This window comes from Clinocottus analis, unplaced genomic scaffold (genome assembly GCF_023055335.1).
Source record: "Clinocottus analis isolate CAN_PGR_092001 unplaced genomic scaffold, fCliAna1.0.p SCAF_16, whole genome shotgun sequence".
Taxonomy (NCBI): Eukaryota; Metazoa; Chordata; class Actinopteri; order Perciformes; family Cottidae; genus Clinocottus; species Clinocottus analis.
In genome coordinates this window covers 15,546,482-15,561,513 of record NW_027175887.1, presented here as the reverse complement: position 1 = coordinate 15,561,513, position 15,032 = coordinate 15,546,482, and the positions used below count along the sequence as shown (strand labels likewise).

At 44.5% G+C, this 15,032-nt stretch overlaps 3 protein-coding genes across 3 annotated transcripts in view; 2 read left to right on the top strand and 1 right to left on the bottom strand.

The window, feature by feature from the left end:
- The window catches only part of llgl1 (LLGL scribble cell polarity complex component 1), a 30,201-nt gene extending 23,546 nt beyond the window's left edge, over positions 1-6,655 (top strand). The window contains exons 15-24 of the mRNA XM_068578812.1: positions 247-397; positions 494-632; positions 729-1,048; positions 1,524-1,715; positions 1,860-1,932; positions 2,035-2,149; positions 2,645-2,703; positions 3,512-3,647; positions 3,763-3,845; positions 4,781-6,655. Coding sequence (XP_068434913.1) covers positions 247-397; positions 494-632; positions 729-1,048; positions 1,524-1,715; positions 1,860-1,932; positions 2,035-2,149; positions 2,645-2,703; positions 3,512-3,647; positions 3,763-3,841 — 1,264 coding nt within the window. The 3' untranslated portion in view covers positions 3,842-3,845; positions 4,781-6,655. The remainder of the gene's footprint in view (positions 1-246; positions 398-493; positions 633-728; positions 1,049-1,523; positions 1,716-1,859; positions 1,933-2,034; positions 2,150-2,644; positions 2,704-3,511; positions 3,648-3,762; positions 3,846-4,780) is intronic.
- Positions 6,656-7,232: 577 nt separating this feature from the next.
- psmc3ip (PSMC3 interacting protein) lies at positions 7,233-10,723 on the top strand. The gene is made up of 8 exons (XM_068579476.1): positions 7,233-7,305; positions 8,274-8,374; positions 8,458-8,547; positions 8,636-8,747; positions 9,280-9,425; positions 9,516-9,569; positions 9,988-10,047; positions 10,165-10,723. Exons 1-8 carry the CDS (start codon positions 7,287-7,289, stop codon positions 10,219-10,221), a joined length of 639 nt encoding a protein of 212 aa, XP_068435577.1. The 5' UTR covers positions 7,233-7,286; the 3' UTR covers positions 10,222-10,723.
- On the bottom strand, positions 9,876-14,885 carry mlx (MAX dimerization protein MLX). Its single transcript, XM_068579475.1, has 8 exons — positions 14,812-14,885; positions 13,859-13,892; positions 13,624-13,713; positions 13,144-13,253; positions 12,958-13,060; positions 12,256-12,355; positions 11,746-11,947; positions 9,876-11,649 (listed from the first exon to the last, which is right to left on the bottom strand). The coding sequence occupies exons 1-8, from the start codon at positions 14,848-14,850 to the stop codon at positions 11,593-11,595; spliced, it is 735 nt and encodes a 244-aa protein (XP_068435576.1). The 5' UTR covers positions 14,851-14,885; the 3' UTR covers positions 9,876-11,592.
- Between the last annotated feature and the right edge of the window lie 147 nt (positions 14,886-15,032).

Below are 15,032 nucleotides of genomic sequence, written 5' to 3'. Positions count from 1 at the left end.
CTAATGACTCCCCTACCCTTCTGGATGTCTCCCTGTAGGTGCACCCTGCACCCTAATGACTCCCCTACCCTTCTGGGTGTCTCCCTGTAGGTGCACCCTGCACCCTAATGACTCCCCTACCCTTCTGGATGTCTCCCTGTAGGTGCACCCTGCACCCTAACGACTCCCCTACCCTTCTGGATGTCTCCCTGTAGGTGCACCCTGCACCCTAATGACTCCCCTACCCTTCTGGATGTCTCCCTGTAGGTGCACCCTGCACCCTAACGACTCCTTGGCGATGGAGGGCCCGCTGTCCAGAGTCAAGTCCTTGAAAAAGTCCCTACGACAAAGCTTCAGACGCATCCGCAAGAGCCGCGTGTCGGGCAAGAAACGGCCCGTCACCACGCCCACCAGCAAGGTAACGGACCGGGTCTGTTACACACACACACACTGACACGCACACACACACACACACACACAGGAACCTAAGCTGTGACCGTGTCGCCGCCTGCAGGTTCAGGAGGCCAACGCCGCTCTGGCGGAGCAGGAGGACGTGGCTCCGATACAGCGACGGATCGAGCCGCGGTCCGCGGACGACTCTCTGTCCGGAGTGGTGCGCTGCCTCTGCTTCGCCGACACGTTTCTGCGCGACGGTGTGTGTGTGTTCGCTTTGATCTTTTTTTTTTTTTTTACAATGTTGTCGCTCTGGACTCCCGGCGCGCTAACCGTGTCTCTCCGTGGCCCACCAGGCACGCACCACGGCGCCACGCTGTGGGCCGGCACCAACTCGGGCAGCGTGTACGCCTACGCCCTGGAGGTGCCCGGCGTCGGCTCGGGGCGAGCGTGCGAGCGCGGCGGCGGCGGCGGCGGCGAGAGCGGCGCCTGCGTGGAGGCCGTTTTGGGCAAAGAGATCCAGCTGATGCACCGGGCGCCCGTGGTGTCGATATCCGTGTTGGACGGACGGGGGAAACCGCTACCGGACCCGTACGAGGCGTCCCAGGACCTCGCCAGCGCGCCGGACATGACCAACGCTCACTCCGTGCTCATCGCCTCGGAGGAGCAGCTCAAGGTAAAGGCGGGAAAAAAGACGAATGTAATATGACTGTTCAGATCGCAGCTCGTGGTTTTTATTGTTTGTTCTTTTATTGATAAATGCATAGTCATCTTGCACATAATCCTCATTACCTCATTCCCTATGTGTTGGAATTAAATTAAATTTGCATGTTTACCTTTTGCGTGTTCTTCCCGTGCGCTCATTGCTCGTCACTGGAGCTGAGTTGTCGACTCCCTCGTTAGATTCAGCAACTTTTAGAGCCGGTGATGCTCGTTGCCGTCATTGGAAAAGAGTTGGCAACGCTTGCTCAGGATATTTTGGGTTTTAAAATCTAGCGTATGCTCGCTAGCTTCTCCAGATTTCCAATCGTAGCTTTAAAAGTCACCATGACGGGTTTATAAATCCTGAAAGACTGTTAATGATCCAGTTTAAAACCCCCCCTCTCTCTCTCTCCCTCTCTCTCTCCCTCTCTCTCTCCCTCTCTCTCCAGGTGTTCTCTCTCCCCAAGGTGAGCGCGAAGACCAAGTTCAAGCTAACGGCGCATGAGGGCTGCCGGGTGAGGAAGGTGGCGCTGGTGGTGTTCGGCTCCACGGCTCAGGAAGACTACTGCGAGCACACGCTGGTGTGTCTGACCAACCTGGGCGACATGCACCTGTTCAACATACCTGGGCTGCGACCACAGGTGAGCTTTAAGGGATTCTCTGCATGCGTGTGAGGGAAACGAGTCCAATCTGGACAATAAGTGAGTTTGTGTGTGTATTCTGATGTATTTGTGCATCATTGTTGGTGTATGAGGCGACTGTTGTGTGTCTTTGTGCGTCTTCAGGTGCGCTACGACTGCATCCGTAAAGAAGACATCAGCGGCATCGCGTCCTGCGTCTTCACCAAGAACGGACAGGGTGAGGACAACTAAATCATTAAAGTTCAGTGTGCAGTTTTGCGTTTTTACAGGAGAGAAATTGTCGTGACCCTCGCGCTGTGTTTGTTGTTCTGCTCCTCAGGGTTTTACCTGATCTCTCCCTCCGAGTACGAGAGGTTCTCGCTGTCGGCCAAAGTCCTCACGGAGCCGCTCTGCTGCGTCCAGCTGGACCGACCGCTGGAGCCCACGCTGGCCAGGTGACAGACACACACACACACACACACTCGCATTCACACACACTCGCATTCTCTCTCTCTCTCGCTCTCTCTCTCTCTCTCTCTCTCTCTCTCTCTCTCTCTCTCTCTCTCTCTCTCTCTCTCTCTCTCTCTCTCTCTCTCTCTCTCTCTCTCTCTCTCTCTCTCTCTCTCTCTCTCTCATCCTCTCAATAGAATCCTATAATCTGGACAAATCAACACACTTCATCACATTGTTTAAGTAATTTATGCATCACATTTTCCAGAGGCCCCACTATGACGGGCCCTCAGAGGCCCCACGTTGGAACCCACTAAACCTCCTGTTTATAGATCTCTCTCTCTCTCTCTCTCTCTCTCTCTCTCTCTCTCTCTCTCTCTCTCTCTCTCTCTCTCTCTCCTTCCCTCCGAAACCAGAGAAATGTTACTTTGACTGTTATTGCTGTATTATTATTACTCCGTCTGCTGCCAAAGTAAATGTGTGTGTGTGTGTGTTTACAGCGACGGTACGACGACGCAGGCCAACGGAACCCACAAGAACCAGACGGGTCAGGCCGAGGGTACGTACACACACACACACACACACACACACACACACACACACACACACACACACACACACTTCTTTTTGTCACTGCTGCCTCTTTCTCCTCCCCCTCACTTTTCTCGCCTCTTGTTATTTCTCTCCTCGGGTCCATTTCCCCTCTTCATCTCTCTTCATCCTTCTCTCTCTCTCTTCTCTCCCTGAGCCTCTTAAACCTCGCGGGGGGTTCCCCTTCTGGTCTCCACGGTAACCATTCAGTATGCCCCGCCTCCTCCCTCCCTAATGGTCGCCGTGGAGACCCGAGGAGCCTCCGTCTCACGTCTTAACAAAAAAAGATATTTGGACCTTTTTCAGCTGCTAAAAGCTGCACTGTGTTCTGCAGCTGGTTGCTGACTTTGCGTATATTTTAATTAAGTTTCTGTAAAAACGACGAGCTGAAAGATGCTTAAAATCCTAGTTTTCTGTGTGTTTGTCACCACAACATTTAAAGTCATTGTTTGACTCATTGTGGGTGCAACATTATTGATTTAGAGCAGCTTTGAGGGAAAACAGGGAAGAAAATTGTGAGAAATTGTGACTCAAAGTAACTTTAAGAGACAACAAATACAGATTTCAGACATCTTTTTTTATGCTGCTGAACTTCCTGCTTTTGTTCATCTTCATTACATTCAAGCACATTGTTTCTGAAGCTGTGTGTGTGTGTGTGTGTGTGTGTGTGTGTGTGTGTGTGTGTGTGTGTGTGTGTGTGTGTGTGTGTGTGTGTGTGTGTGTGTGTGTGTGTGTGTGTGTGTGTGTGTGTGTGTGTGTGTGTGTGTCCCTCACAGGGCAAACAGAGGAGCCTCCCAGCAGCATGTCCTCTCCCATCCTGGACACCCCGCTGGACTCGCCCCTCAGCTGCGCCGACATCACCCTCGACTCCACCGGAGAAATCACCGTGGAGGACGTCAGGGACTTTCTAACGTAGGCGCACACATTTACGCACATCTAGAAACACGCACGCACACACACGCCGCTCGACCTGCGTGAAAGGTGTTCTGGCATCATGTGACTGGTGGTTTGTGTGTCTGCCGCGCAGCACTGTGGACGAGGCGGAGAACAACCTGAAGAACATCAAAGAGGAGGAGGGACGCTCGACCGGCATCCTCATCAACTAGACGGGTGAGAAACCAACACGGCCGACGCCCATAGAGGCAGATGCATGGAGCTCACACACACACACACACACACACACACACACACACACACACACATAGAGAGAGAGAGACACCTGTTTCTAATGGAGCTCGTCCAGAGTGTGCAAACTTCAAAGAGTGTTTCTGTCTGAGCGCTGCATTCCAGCAACAAGCCCTGCGCTCTGCTTCCCCTTCACTTCGGGTCTTTGAAAAGCAGCAGAGCAGAAATCTTTTTTCCATGGAGGTCAATAATCTGACTTTGGGGATCGCTCAGCCTCCGTTATGTATTATTATATTTAATTGATCCACTTTACTGTGAGTCTTTTACACGGATCACAGCTGCAGCACCGATACACTCTTATAAAACACTTAAAATGTATAAAAGGCACATTGGAGAAAATGGGATTACTGGATTTAACAAACAGAGAGGAGATTATCATCAGCGTTGACGTTTCAGCCATCACATTTCCTGAAAAGGGAGCGTTACGTGACTTTTTAAAGGTTATTTACTCTTTTCATTCAGTTTTACTTTGACTCTCTGCTGCCCTCCAGTGGTCCTTATTCTGTACTGCGTTTACTTTATTCTTTATGTGTACAATTTTTCTTATGAATAGAAAATGTTTTACTAGTTTTTCTTAATTTGGGCACAAACTATTAATGCCTTTTGATTAACTATAAAATGTAGATCTTAAATGACGTCTTTAATAGTGTTATTTTGTAAAAGCAACAGAACAAAACTCACATATTCAATTTCAGTAGATGTGAGATGAACATAATCGAGCTGTACGGACAGTGATGTCTTCATTAAGCTCATAGTTTTTAAGTCGTCCTTCTAGCTATCAGGTGTGCTGAAGCGCTATCAGGCTGTAGCTTCATGCTAAGCTAGTTTTGCTCATTCTCTTCTCCCATTTGCTCCTGAAGTTTTACATGGAGGGGCTCAAAGTGTTCTGGATGGACCGGATTACAGTGCTGGACCACAAACGTCTCGCCATCGCCCCACTGGAGCCCCCGAACCAGCACCAACCGGGAGGAAAAAGCCCTTCACACGGAGCGAAGAAAGCAGCATCTAAGACTCGTGTTTGTTCCTCCCACTGGAAAGAACCACATCGTCTTCGTCTTCATCTTCTTATACAACCACTTTGGAAACATGACATTGCCTCCCACGTGGAGCCGGAGAGAGACGGCATGGAGCTGACGATTCTGATTTCATGCACTGAAAACTGCTTTTTCTTCCGTCATCCATCTTGACGCGTCTCACACACACACACACACACACACACTCTGTGGTGACTCGATGGTCGATGGATCGTTGAGGAAGACAGTGGGAGACTCAGTGCTGATGTTTCTGTTGTTATTTTTCTATCCAGTTTTCTTTGGCGTGCAGGTTTTTGGTTCTGCGGTTCCTCCACAGTTGGGACTTCACACTCGCGGACGTGTCGGACTGCTTTGCACGCCGCGTTTTGTGAAATGAGGGTGTACAGCAGGGAGCGTCGTGGGGTTCAAGACAGCCAGGAAATGAAGTATTTTGCATATTGAAGGGGGTAAAATGTGTATTCTTCCACTGAGTGCCATTGAGTTCAGTTGAGAGGCTTCATCGGGTTCCTCAGTGGTGTGTAAAGCAACTCTTTTTCAAATTATTACACACGAGCACGTCGCCAACGAGGGTTTGAGAAGCTCCCCGAAGACAGAGTACCGGGATGATGAAGGTGTTTTGTAATACAAAGATTAATGTTCTATTACATTTTTTGTATGGCTTTTGGAAGTAAAGATATTTTAATGACTAATAGAAAGAGGTGACGCAAGATGAAACGACAGATTTCAAAGGGAACCAGCTGTTAAAAGAAGGAAAAAGCAGATTTAGAGGAAATCATATTTTTCTGAAATACCTTTATTGATAAATGCATGGCCCAAGTTACAAACACACGTCTTAATATTTCTGTCAAACTTTAATTCATTCTTTTTTGGGGTTTTGTTTCATCAGGCAACATCAGCAACTGTTTGAGGAGCTCGGAGTCGGTTGTGATTAATGTTCCAGTTTTGTTAAAATCAGGCTTGAGAAACAAGAGAGGAGAACAAAGAAGAAGGAGAAGAATGTGAAACGGAGCGTTGCTGAATCCTCGTTGCGTCTCATGCAGAAATCTTTTCGACGGGACTCAGGGAAGTGTGGCGAGGGAGGCGAGGTCGGTCTGAAGCGCGAAGTGTAATGTACTGTGTACTACGATGCACCCAGGAGATTGCTTTGGTGGGTTTCTGTGAATCGGTGCATTCTGGGTAATATTGTTGAGATGTGGAGCTTTTGATCACCAGTATTTTTAACCCCCTTTTTAAAAAGTAAAAAAAAAATACAAAAATAAAAGTTTTACTGTGTAAAAAGAGAACTATATACAGTATCTTTACTTAGGTTTACAGGAGACAGGTTTATCACGATAGAGGGAACGTAGAAGCTGTCGTCGCCTAAAACCTGCTCAGTATTTAAGCTTTTTGATCACCTCACGTAACATAAAAAGTAAAAAAAAAAAGGGACCTCACTACTAACTAATGTTACTCAACAGGTATGAATCATGTTAATGCTTTTTCACTTGTGTTAGCTTGTTTTGGTGCTCTCTTTGACACACGAATAATTAACTCCTTGATGCTACCGCTGGCACAATTTACTTTTTTTTTTTTTCCACAATTAAGAACAATGCGTTTCTACTTTTGTCATTCAGTTGTGTGCGTGTGTGTAGGATTTTAATCGGGTCATTTAGCGCTCTGGCTGATGGAGAATTGTGAATGTTAATAAAATTATTTACTCTCTATAGGAATTGAACGTGGTTTGGACTTTAAGTGGAGAGCTAATGTTCATATCTATATACACAGAATATATACAGATAATAGTATTTTTAAGTCATGAAAAATGGCAAATTATAGTATATAATTCAAAAGGTTCTTGAGAACATTTTTAGTCTCAAACTTTTTTTATTGTAAAGGTATAGAGGTCAATAATCTGACTAGTATTGCAGTATAATATCACCATATATACGTTCATATTACTAAAATTATATTTATTTCAATGTATGTGTGTATATACACAACATTGTGTGTGCATGTATCTTTTCCAACACAACGTTGGACCCTGAATAACCTAGCTTTGAAACCTGAGCTATCACTCCGCTCTTTTTTCCGGATATCATTTCTTATGTATATTTTTTAAGGACAAAACTAAAGTTATAGATAATAAAGACATATTTTAGAACAAATAATCACAGTGATTGGAATAAAAGCGCCGTAGATATGCAGAGGTAAACGTGTTTTTTGATGAGACAGAGCTGAGGAGATTATGTGTCTGGTGTGATGGCTCGTGCAGCATAAACGATCTTTTCCGTGACGCACATTTCGCGGGAAAACTCTTCGTACCGTTGAAGTGAAAGAGGAAAAAGCCGTAGAAATGAGTAAGAAGGACAACGGTAAGAGTTTAGCTTCATGTCGGGATTTAACTGTAAGAAGCTCGTTGTGGTCTCTGACCTTCCTGTCGAGGCTCGCTTGACTTTCAGGAAAAAAACTTTTAACGAACAAGTTATCTATCAGCTACAACTTCTAAGCTAGCTCCCCGGTGTGTTTACGTTAGCTCGCTCAGTATACGCCCACTTTTACAGCGCGAGACATCTGATTTAGAGCAACCTATGTGTGATGTTTTGTTAAGTCACGTGGAATAAACTTGTGTTGTTCACGAGTGTGTTAAACTCACTCAGACTTAACTTGAACATACAAACGACGACGATTTTAAAGTACGAAAGTCGAGGCGGTCACGTGCCCATCAAAGAGCATCAAGTCAGTTTTAAGACTGCGGTCAAGTGAGCCCCCATTAAATTTGTAAAGTAAAATTACAAGGCAGTCTTGTTCAGGCTTTACTTGCTTTACTACAAGTTTAAGGATTTGCTTTTAGAGCTGTTTGAATATTGTGAAATTATGAATATCATTATTACATTGCAGGGTGATTTTGAAGTCAATTTTCTCCAAAACCGTACAGTAAAATCTCACGGCCATGTACATAGCAGAGGTCATCATGAACAAGACTGCGTTGTAATTTCACTTTACAAATGTAAGCATCTGTTTTTATAGCAGTTAGAATATTGTAAATTGTGACATTATCAATATCATTATGTCATTGAAGCTGACTTTGAAGTCAATTTTCTCAAACTGTACAGTAAAATCTCATGGCCCTGTACATGGCCCTATTAGAGGTCAGCATGAACAAGACTGCGTTGTATGTTTACTTTACAAATATAAGGATCTGTTTTTACAGCAGTTTGAATATTGGAAAGTCATGAATATCATGTCATTGAAGCTTTCCTTTTACATGAGATTTATCAATAACCTTTTACGTGTTAGTTACGTTACCATTTTTGTCTCGATGTGCTGACGTCACCCGCAGGCGCGACCCTCATCCTCGCATACCTGAATGAGAAGAACCGTCCCTACAGCACTCAGGATATCTTCTGCAATCTACAGAAGCAGCATGGATTCGGCAAAACGGTGTGGACTCATAGTTTCTCACCCATCAGGCGCTGTGGTTCGTTTGCATCTTATAATTTAATGATTGCCTTGTGCCTCACCAGGCTGTGGTCAAAGCCATGGAGCTGCTGGCTCTGGAGGGCAAGATAAAGGAGAAGGCGTACGGCAAACAGAAGATCTACTTTGCTGACCAGGTCAGTCTGTTCGTCTGAAACACGACATTGTTGTGGAAAAGTAGAAACTGTCCTTTTAGACTTGATTCCTGCTGACCTTCTCCGGCAGTCTCAGTTCAAAAATGTGAACGAAGAAGACCTGAAGGAGATGGACAGTCAGATCTCACAGCTCAGCGCGGAGGTGCAGTCGCTCACCCAGAGCTGCAGGCAGCTGGACGCAGGTGCAGTAAACCCGTCATCTTCACAGCCAGGCGGCTCCATGCGCTCATCCTCATCAGGATATGTGAACTGTTTTACAGTAAATTGTTTCTAGGACACTCCTTTAACCCTAGAACATCAGCGTTGACGTTAGTGATAGAGGTTGGACACATTTCAGGTGGGTTTTACCATTTTGAAGGGAGACTATTTCTTCACCGGACAAGACTCACATGTCCCATGAACAAGTGGACCAAATAACAAGTTCATAGTTCCATTATTATTTTTAAGATGTTAAATTGACGATTTCCTAATTTTCCACCTGATTTTGAGCCTTTTCTTAAGGGCCCCCCATGATATTAGGGTAAACAGTGACATTAGTGACATCTAGTGGTGAGGTTTGAGATTGCATACGACTGAATACGCCTCCGCTTATTTCTGCTGATAAATCCCCCTAAAATCCCACGCACTGTTCCTTTAAGGGACAGTTTTTGTTGTCGCACCGCATCATGAAAAAGGGCGATAACGTACACGTTTACGCAACTTCTCCCCCGACAGAACTGAAGGAGCTCAGCAGCTCCCTCACGACGGAGGAAATGACGTCAGAGATCCGGGAGCTGAAAGCCGAGTGTTCTGGGTACAGAGAGCGTTTGAAGAAGATAAAGTCGGCTACAAATCACGTCACGCCGGAGGAGAAAGAGAAGGTGGAGATGCATTTATGCTCAATGCAGCAACACATCTGAGAGACGATGCTGCGTCTGCCTGTGGTGCAATACTCATACTTTGATTTACAGGTTTACAAAGACCGGGATGTGTACGTGAAAGAGTGGAAAAAGAGGAAGAGATTGGTAAAGTATAAAAAACCTCAATAATTAGTTGATTGATTAGGTGACTGACATTTTTTATGACCCATTGACAAAGTTTAAAGGAAAAATGACAAACATTTTCTGGTTCCAGCTTTGACGATTTGCAGTTTTTCTTTGTAAATATCATAGTTTGACTGTTAAGTCAGACAAAAGAAGCACATTTAAAGTGAAAAGCATTTTTTAAAAAAATATTTATAGACAAAACGGAGGGAATAAACCACAAATACAAATAATAAAATGAATATTTGATGTCAAACAAAACAACTTGGGTATTTTACACCTACATCCTCTGTCACATTTGACATATTTATGTTTTATTAAATAAAGATCAACAGCACAGGACAAGTTTCACAAGCAGATAAAAGATGAGAAAGTGGATTTGCAAACATTTTTCTCTCAGGCTTCCGACATGATGGATTCGATCCTGGAGGGGTATCCGAAGAGCAAGAAGCAGTTCCTGGTGAGTGAAACGAGCTCATAAAACTTTGTGCCACTACTTTAGGGTTTTTAAGATAAGATAATCCTTTATCAGTCCCTCAGTGTTGGAGAGAAGCTAACGGGGCGTTTCCCCTCGCAGGACGAGGTCGGAGTGGAGACCGACGAGGACTGTAAGGTGGTTGTTCCGAGCGTTTGAGGACGAGGACGCGCTCCTTCATCCTCTTCATCGATGGACGAGAGTCAGACAACACACGGCAGCGGTCTGAGCCACAGGACATTCTTTATTTATGGTTATCTCTTGAACAAAAAGTTACATCTTTAATAAAAATTGAATGGCAAAAACAACCTTCACTGTAATTCAAAGAACATTGAAACAAAAACACTACAACACAACAGACAACACTGGCGGATGTTTGTCGCCTTTTAGGCAACTTTGGTTTATTTTTCTTTGCTTTTTTAAACCATAAAATCCTCAACCGTTTATGAAAATGTCAATAACTTCGTCATATTTTGAGTTGTACGTTCTTTGTTCATTTGTGTTCTTAACTGTTACTCGTGACCTTCAGGTGTCATGAAGGGTTGACGTGTTTGTCTTCCCTCTTTTGTTTATCAAGTTATTTAAACATTCAGGACTTTTTGAGGCTGCAAACAGGATCTCTACGACTGAAGAACCAAACTCAATAAAGATATTTCACAGACACGAGGGCCGATGTCTCCACATCTAACTCGTCCGGCCGGACTTCCTTTAACTCGGGGTGAATTAAGCCGGACAATGATTCATAATATTTATATAAATAGGATCAATAGCGGTTCATACTTGTATTGCAGTCTTTGTGGATGAACTATCGATCATAAAAGCCACCGAGCGACAAACGTGGAGAACGTCGATCATGGCGGCGTTAAAACTATTGAAATTTCAAGAGATGACATAATTAATTTATGAAATGTGTATTGAACAGTAAACTGATTGTCTCTTCAGACTTATATACATATAGACACGACCTCTGAACCTGAACGCCGTCTGCATTTTCAGCATCATCGGCGCTTCTTTGTCTCATTATTTGTCACAATAAAAGGTGGAACAGTTTGTTTTTTTAGCAGTGATGAAAGACAGAGCGTCTTCCTGACTGCGCAGTAGCGTTTAACCTGCTTCTGCTGTGGCTTTGGGAGTGTTACGGCTCACTGAAGACGATCAATGAACTGAATATAAAGGATTTATTTAACGGCGACATAAAGTTTGCAACCACAGCTACTCTACAACGCTCGTGTGTATCCGACACATTGTCTTTACTCCTGAGCTCGTGTGTGTCGGCTGCATTTCTGAGCTGAACAAGAGAAATGAAACGTCCGCTGAGGCTGAAATACACTGCGGTGTGTGTGTGTGTGTGTGCACTTACGATCCGTCTCAACACTTATCAATCCATCTCTGCCCCGCGGTGGGAGCTTGGGGGTGTGGCCTGAGGCTGATTAAAGTATTTACAATTCTTTTTTTCTTACGTCACCCTGAGAGGCCAGAGGAAAACCCAAAGTCAATTCACGGGAGTTAAGTCCAGAAGGTTTCGCTCCGTCAATAAAGCTGACCGTTGAGCTGCCGGAGGACGCCGACGACGTACTCCTTAAGCGTCTGGAGGAAGGAAAGAAGGAAAGAGCACACGGGTGGGTTTTAAATCGCAGCGTGCATAAAGACGTGGAGGAAAGCCGTCCACGAAGCGCTCCCAACCTGCGGCTTGCAGTGCTCCTCGATCCAGCTGAAGACGCAGGCGGAGAGCTCCTGGAAGCTGTTCACGGAGACGGAGCTGCTGAAGGACTGGAACAGAGAGTCCATGATGCTCTGAAAGACGTTGAACTTGACCTGGTCCGACACCTGGTCCTCACCCGGCTGCGGGTTGTTCTGGTGCGCCTTCACGATGTGCTCGTAGTTCCTGTTCGTCCCGAAATATATGCCACAAAATGAATGGCCACAACTGATAAGTGTCACAATAAAAATCCAAACGCAGCATTTTAAGCTTTTATTTGATCATGTTGTGTTTTATTAACTAGATATTTTTACTTTATGCTGATTCGGCGCCGCAGTCAAAGCATTTCTAGCAGAGGTTTTTTTGTCCGTGTTACAGGATCAGCATTTCTTTTATGATCCATCAGTCCGGTGCAGCGCGAGTCGGGAGGTTTTAGTTTGTCAACGTTTGGGAACATAAAATAAATTATAGAGGAATAAAAACAGTTATCTCACGTTTTCATGATTTTCAGTGCCATCACTTCCTTCCGGAGGAGAGACGCTTCCTCCTCTTGCTTCTTCTTTTCTTTGTGCAGAAAATGGATGTAGTCGATCGCTGTAAACAAATGCAGAAATGCGTCCGTCAGGGATTTCTTCACCGCACGCAGATTTAAGTTTCCTTTTTGTTAAAGAGGTGACATCCGTCCTCGAACCCCCAGACACGCTGCCACTTCCTCTTTCCCCTCGCAAGACATTTGAACCATGCAGACGTGTGTGTGTGTGTGTGTTTGTGTGTGTGATATTTCTGTCTCCATCTTCTTCTAGTGAACTCCGTTAATCTGAACCTGCTAATTGAAATCAATGTTTTTGTCTTTTTTTGTGTGTCTGCTTTGTGTAACACGAGCAAAAGCATTCAAAAGTTCACTGGAAGGGCTTAAACATGAATGAGCTTTAATGCGTTAATATTTACATTAACTATTGTTGTGGCATGTCTTAACAAAGCGTACGGTGAAGGTGTTAATAAATAAATAAATAATAAACACGGTCTAATGATTCTTAATTACAAGGAATAGACTTGGTTTTAAACGGTGTTGGGTGAAAACGATCCGCTTGACAATAAATCCCCGCATATTTACAATCTGGGAGGAGAAGAAAAAAGTAAATATGCAGTAACTGAGATCAGCGTATGTGATGGGAAAGAAGTATAACACATCTTACTCTTCTGCAGCACGGTGGCCTTGCTGATCTTCTGGGCTCCCACTGCAAATTCAGACTGCTGCTGGCAGGTCGGGACGATGGACTGCAGGTCATCGTAGCCTTTCTACAGCACACAACAAAACAACTCTAAAACGTTAGTGTGTGTCAGTGTGTGTGTCCATCACAGAGACCCTCTTGCAGTCGTACCTTGATGGCATCCCGGCGCTTCTGCTCAGCTTGCGTGTGCGCTCGTCTCCGCCGATCTTGATACGAGTCTTTATACGACGGCTCGTGTCTGTAGTCGCTGTCTTCATCATCTGTTGTAGAATATATGAAGACTCAGATTAAGAAACATGCCTCTGTGACGGGGAACACCAGTCGACACGCTGATATTTTTGACAACATTAGTCAATACATCCATCCTGAATATTTAATACGTATGTTCTGCAGTCTCCATTACATGCACTGCAATAAACAAACAAGTAATGACACAGCATGTCAGATTAACAACGATCTTTTACTTTGATTGAAAAGTGACAAATAAGGTCCATTACTCTTGGAAAGACGATTATATAGTATTTGAAAGGAATTCAGAGTACAAGTACATGCATTATAAGGAGGTAAGTGGGGGAAAATGTACATTTTCTCTCTTTAAACTGTCAGAGATGTTGGTTATAAGCATAATACCTGTGTTTGGAACTGAGGAGGCACTAGTTGAGCCGATGCTGTTGGCCCGGGACACGACTGAACCCGTTCTGGTCGTTTCAGCAAAGAAACCTAAAGAGCAAGACAGCAGACGCCAAAGATGTTCCCACATGTTAGCATGTCAATCTCAGAGACTAGAAACACAAGGTCACCATCATCATCATCATCATACAGCCTAATCATCACATTATATGACAAACGTCCACTGAATACTTACTGTCAAAGCTGCTGTCGCTGAAAGCGCCGTCTGTCTGCTCGGCCATCACCCAACAGAAGATGGAAAAAAGAGAAAACAGAAGCTGAGGCGCTGGTATAAAAAGGGAGGAAACACGTGTTGCCCTAAATACGATGACAATAGACGCACTGCTCAACTGCCAGGTCTTAACACTCCCACTGAGCATTGCCCCAGTTATTCCAATGTGCAGCTTCAAAGCAACGATTTACAGTTTGATCAACACCATTATAGGTAATTTAGGGTAACACAAAAAGTGGGCCAAACCCTGGAAATGTTTAATTTCAATACTAAGTCTTGTGTTTTAAAAAAAAAGCCATTTTAAAAGAGGATGCCTGAATATAATCTACATTAAATGTTGCTTAAAAAAAGGTTTAGAAAGATCAGCTTTACTTTGGAAACCCTGATTGGAGGAATTATATTTAATATATTATGATTATGATCATCGATTTAACGAGTATAGCGTTAGTGGAAAGCTCCAGTCAACATTTCCTAAAGACAAATACACCTTTTCATCCACCTCTTCACCTGTTGTAGGTGCTGTGGCTGCTTGTAGCGATGCACTTACACGCCAACTAATGGAAGATATCCACTCTGACAAACCCTTCAATAAAACTCACGTGCATGTTTGAAATGAAACAAAGAAAGAAAGAAAAGCGGGAACAAACAAACAAATCTATTTTAGGTACACAAGAATAACACGAGAAGCTTTTTCTTCTGTAAGAGTTGTTTACTTAACGCGCGCTGTGACGTTTCACCTAGCTAACCGTAGTTAGCTGCGCAGCTAACAAAGCCCCGCTGCTCTTAACGTCAGCAGCACTTAAACTACTGGACTTCACATTGTTTGACATTTATCGCCGCTGGCACGCAGGAGACGTACGAGCCAGTCTGAGGAGGAAAAAGTTGATCTAACTGACTTAATGACATCGGTTACTTACTTTCCAGTGATCCTCTGGCGACGTCGTCGGGTCCGTCATCTTGCAACGTAAAAATAACGAGTAGCCGTGCTGCCTTCGCGGGATCCTCGTAAATCTCTGTTCTCTTCTGCTTGAAAAGACGTTAGAGACGTCTGATCTCCCTGTTTCATATAGTTAGCCAAATAAATACAAATAAATAAAGACTTCTCGCAGATTGACGCAATTCATCACTACATGATCAA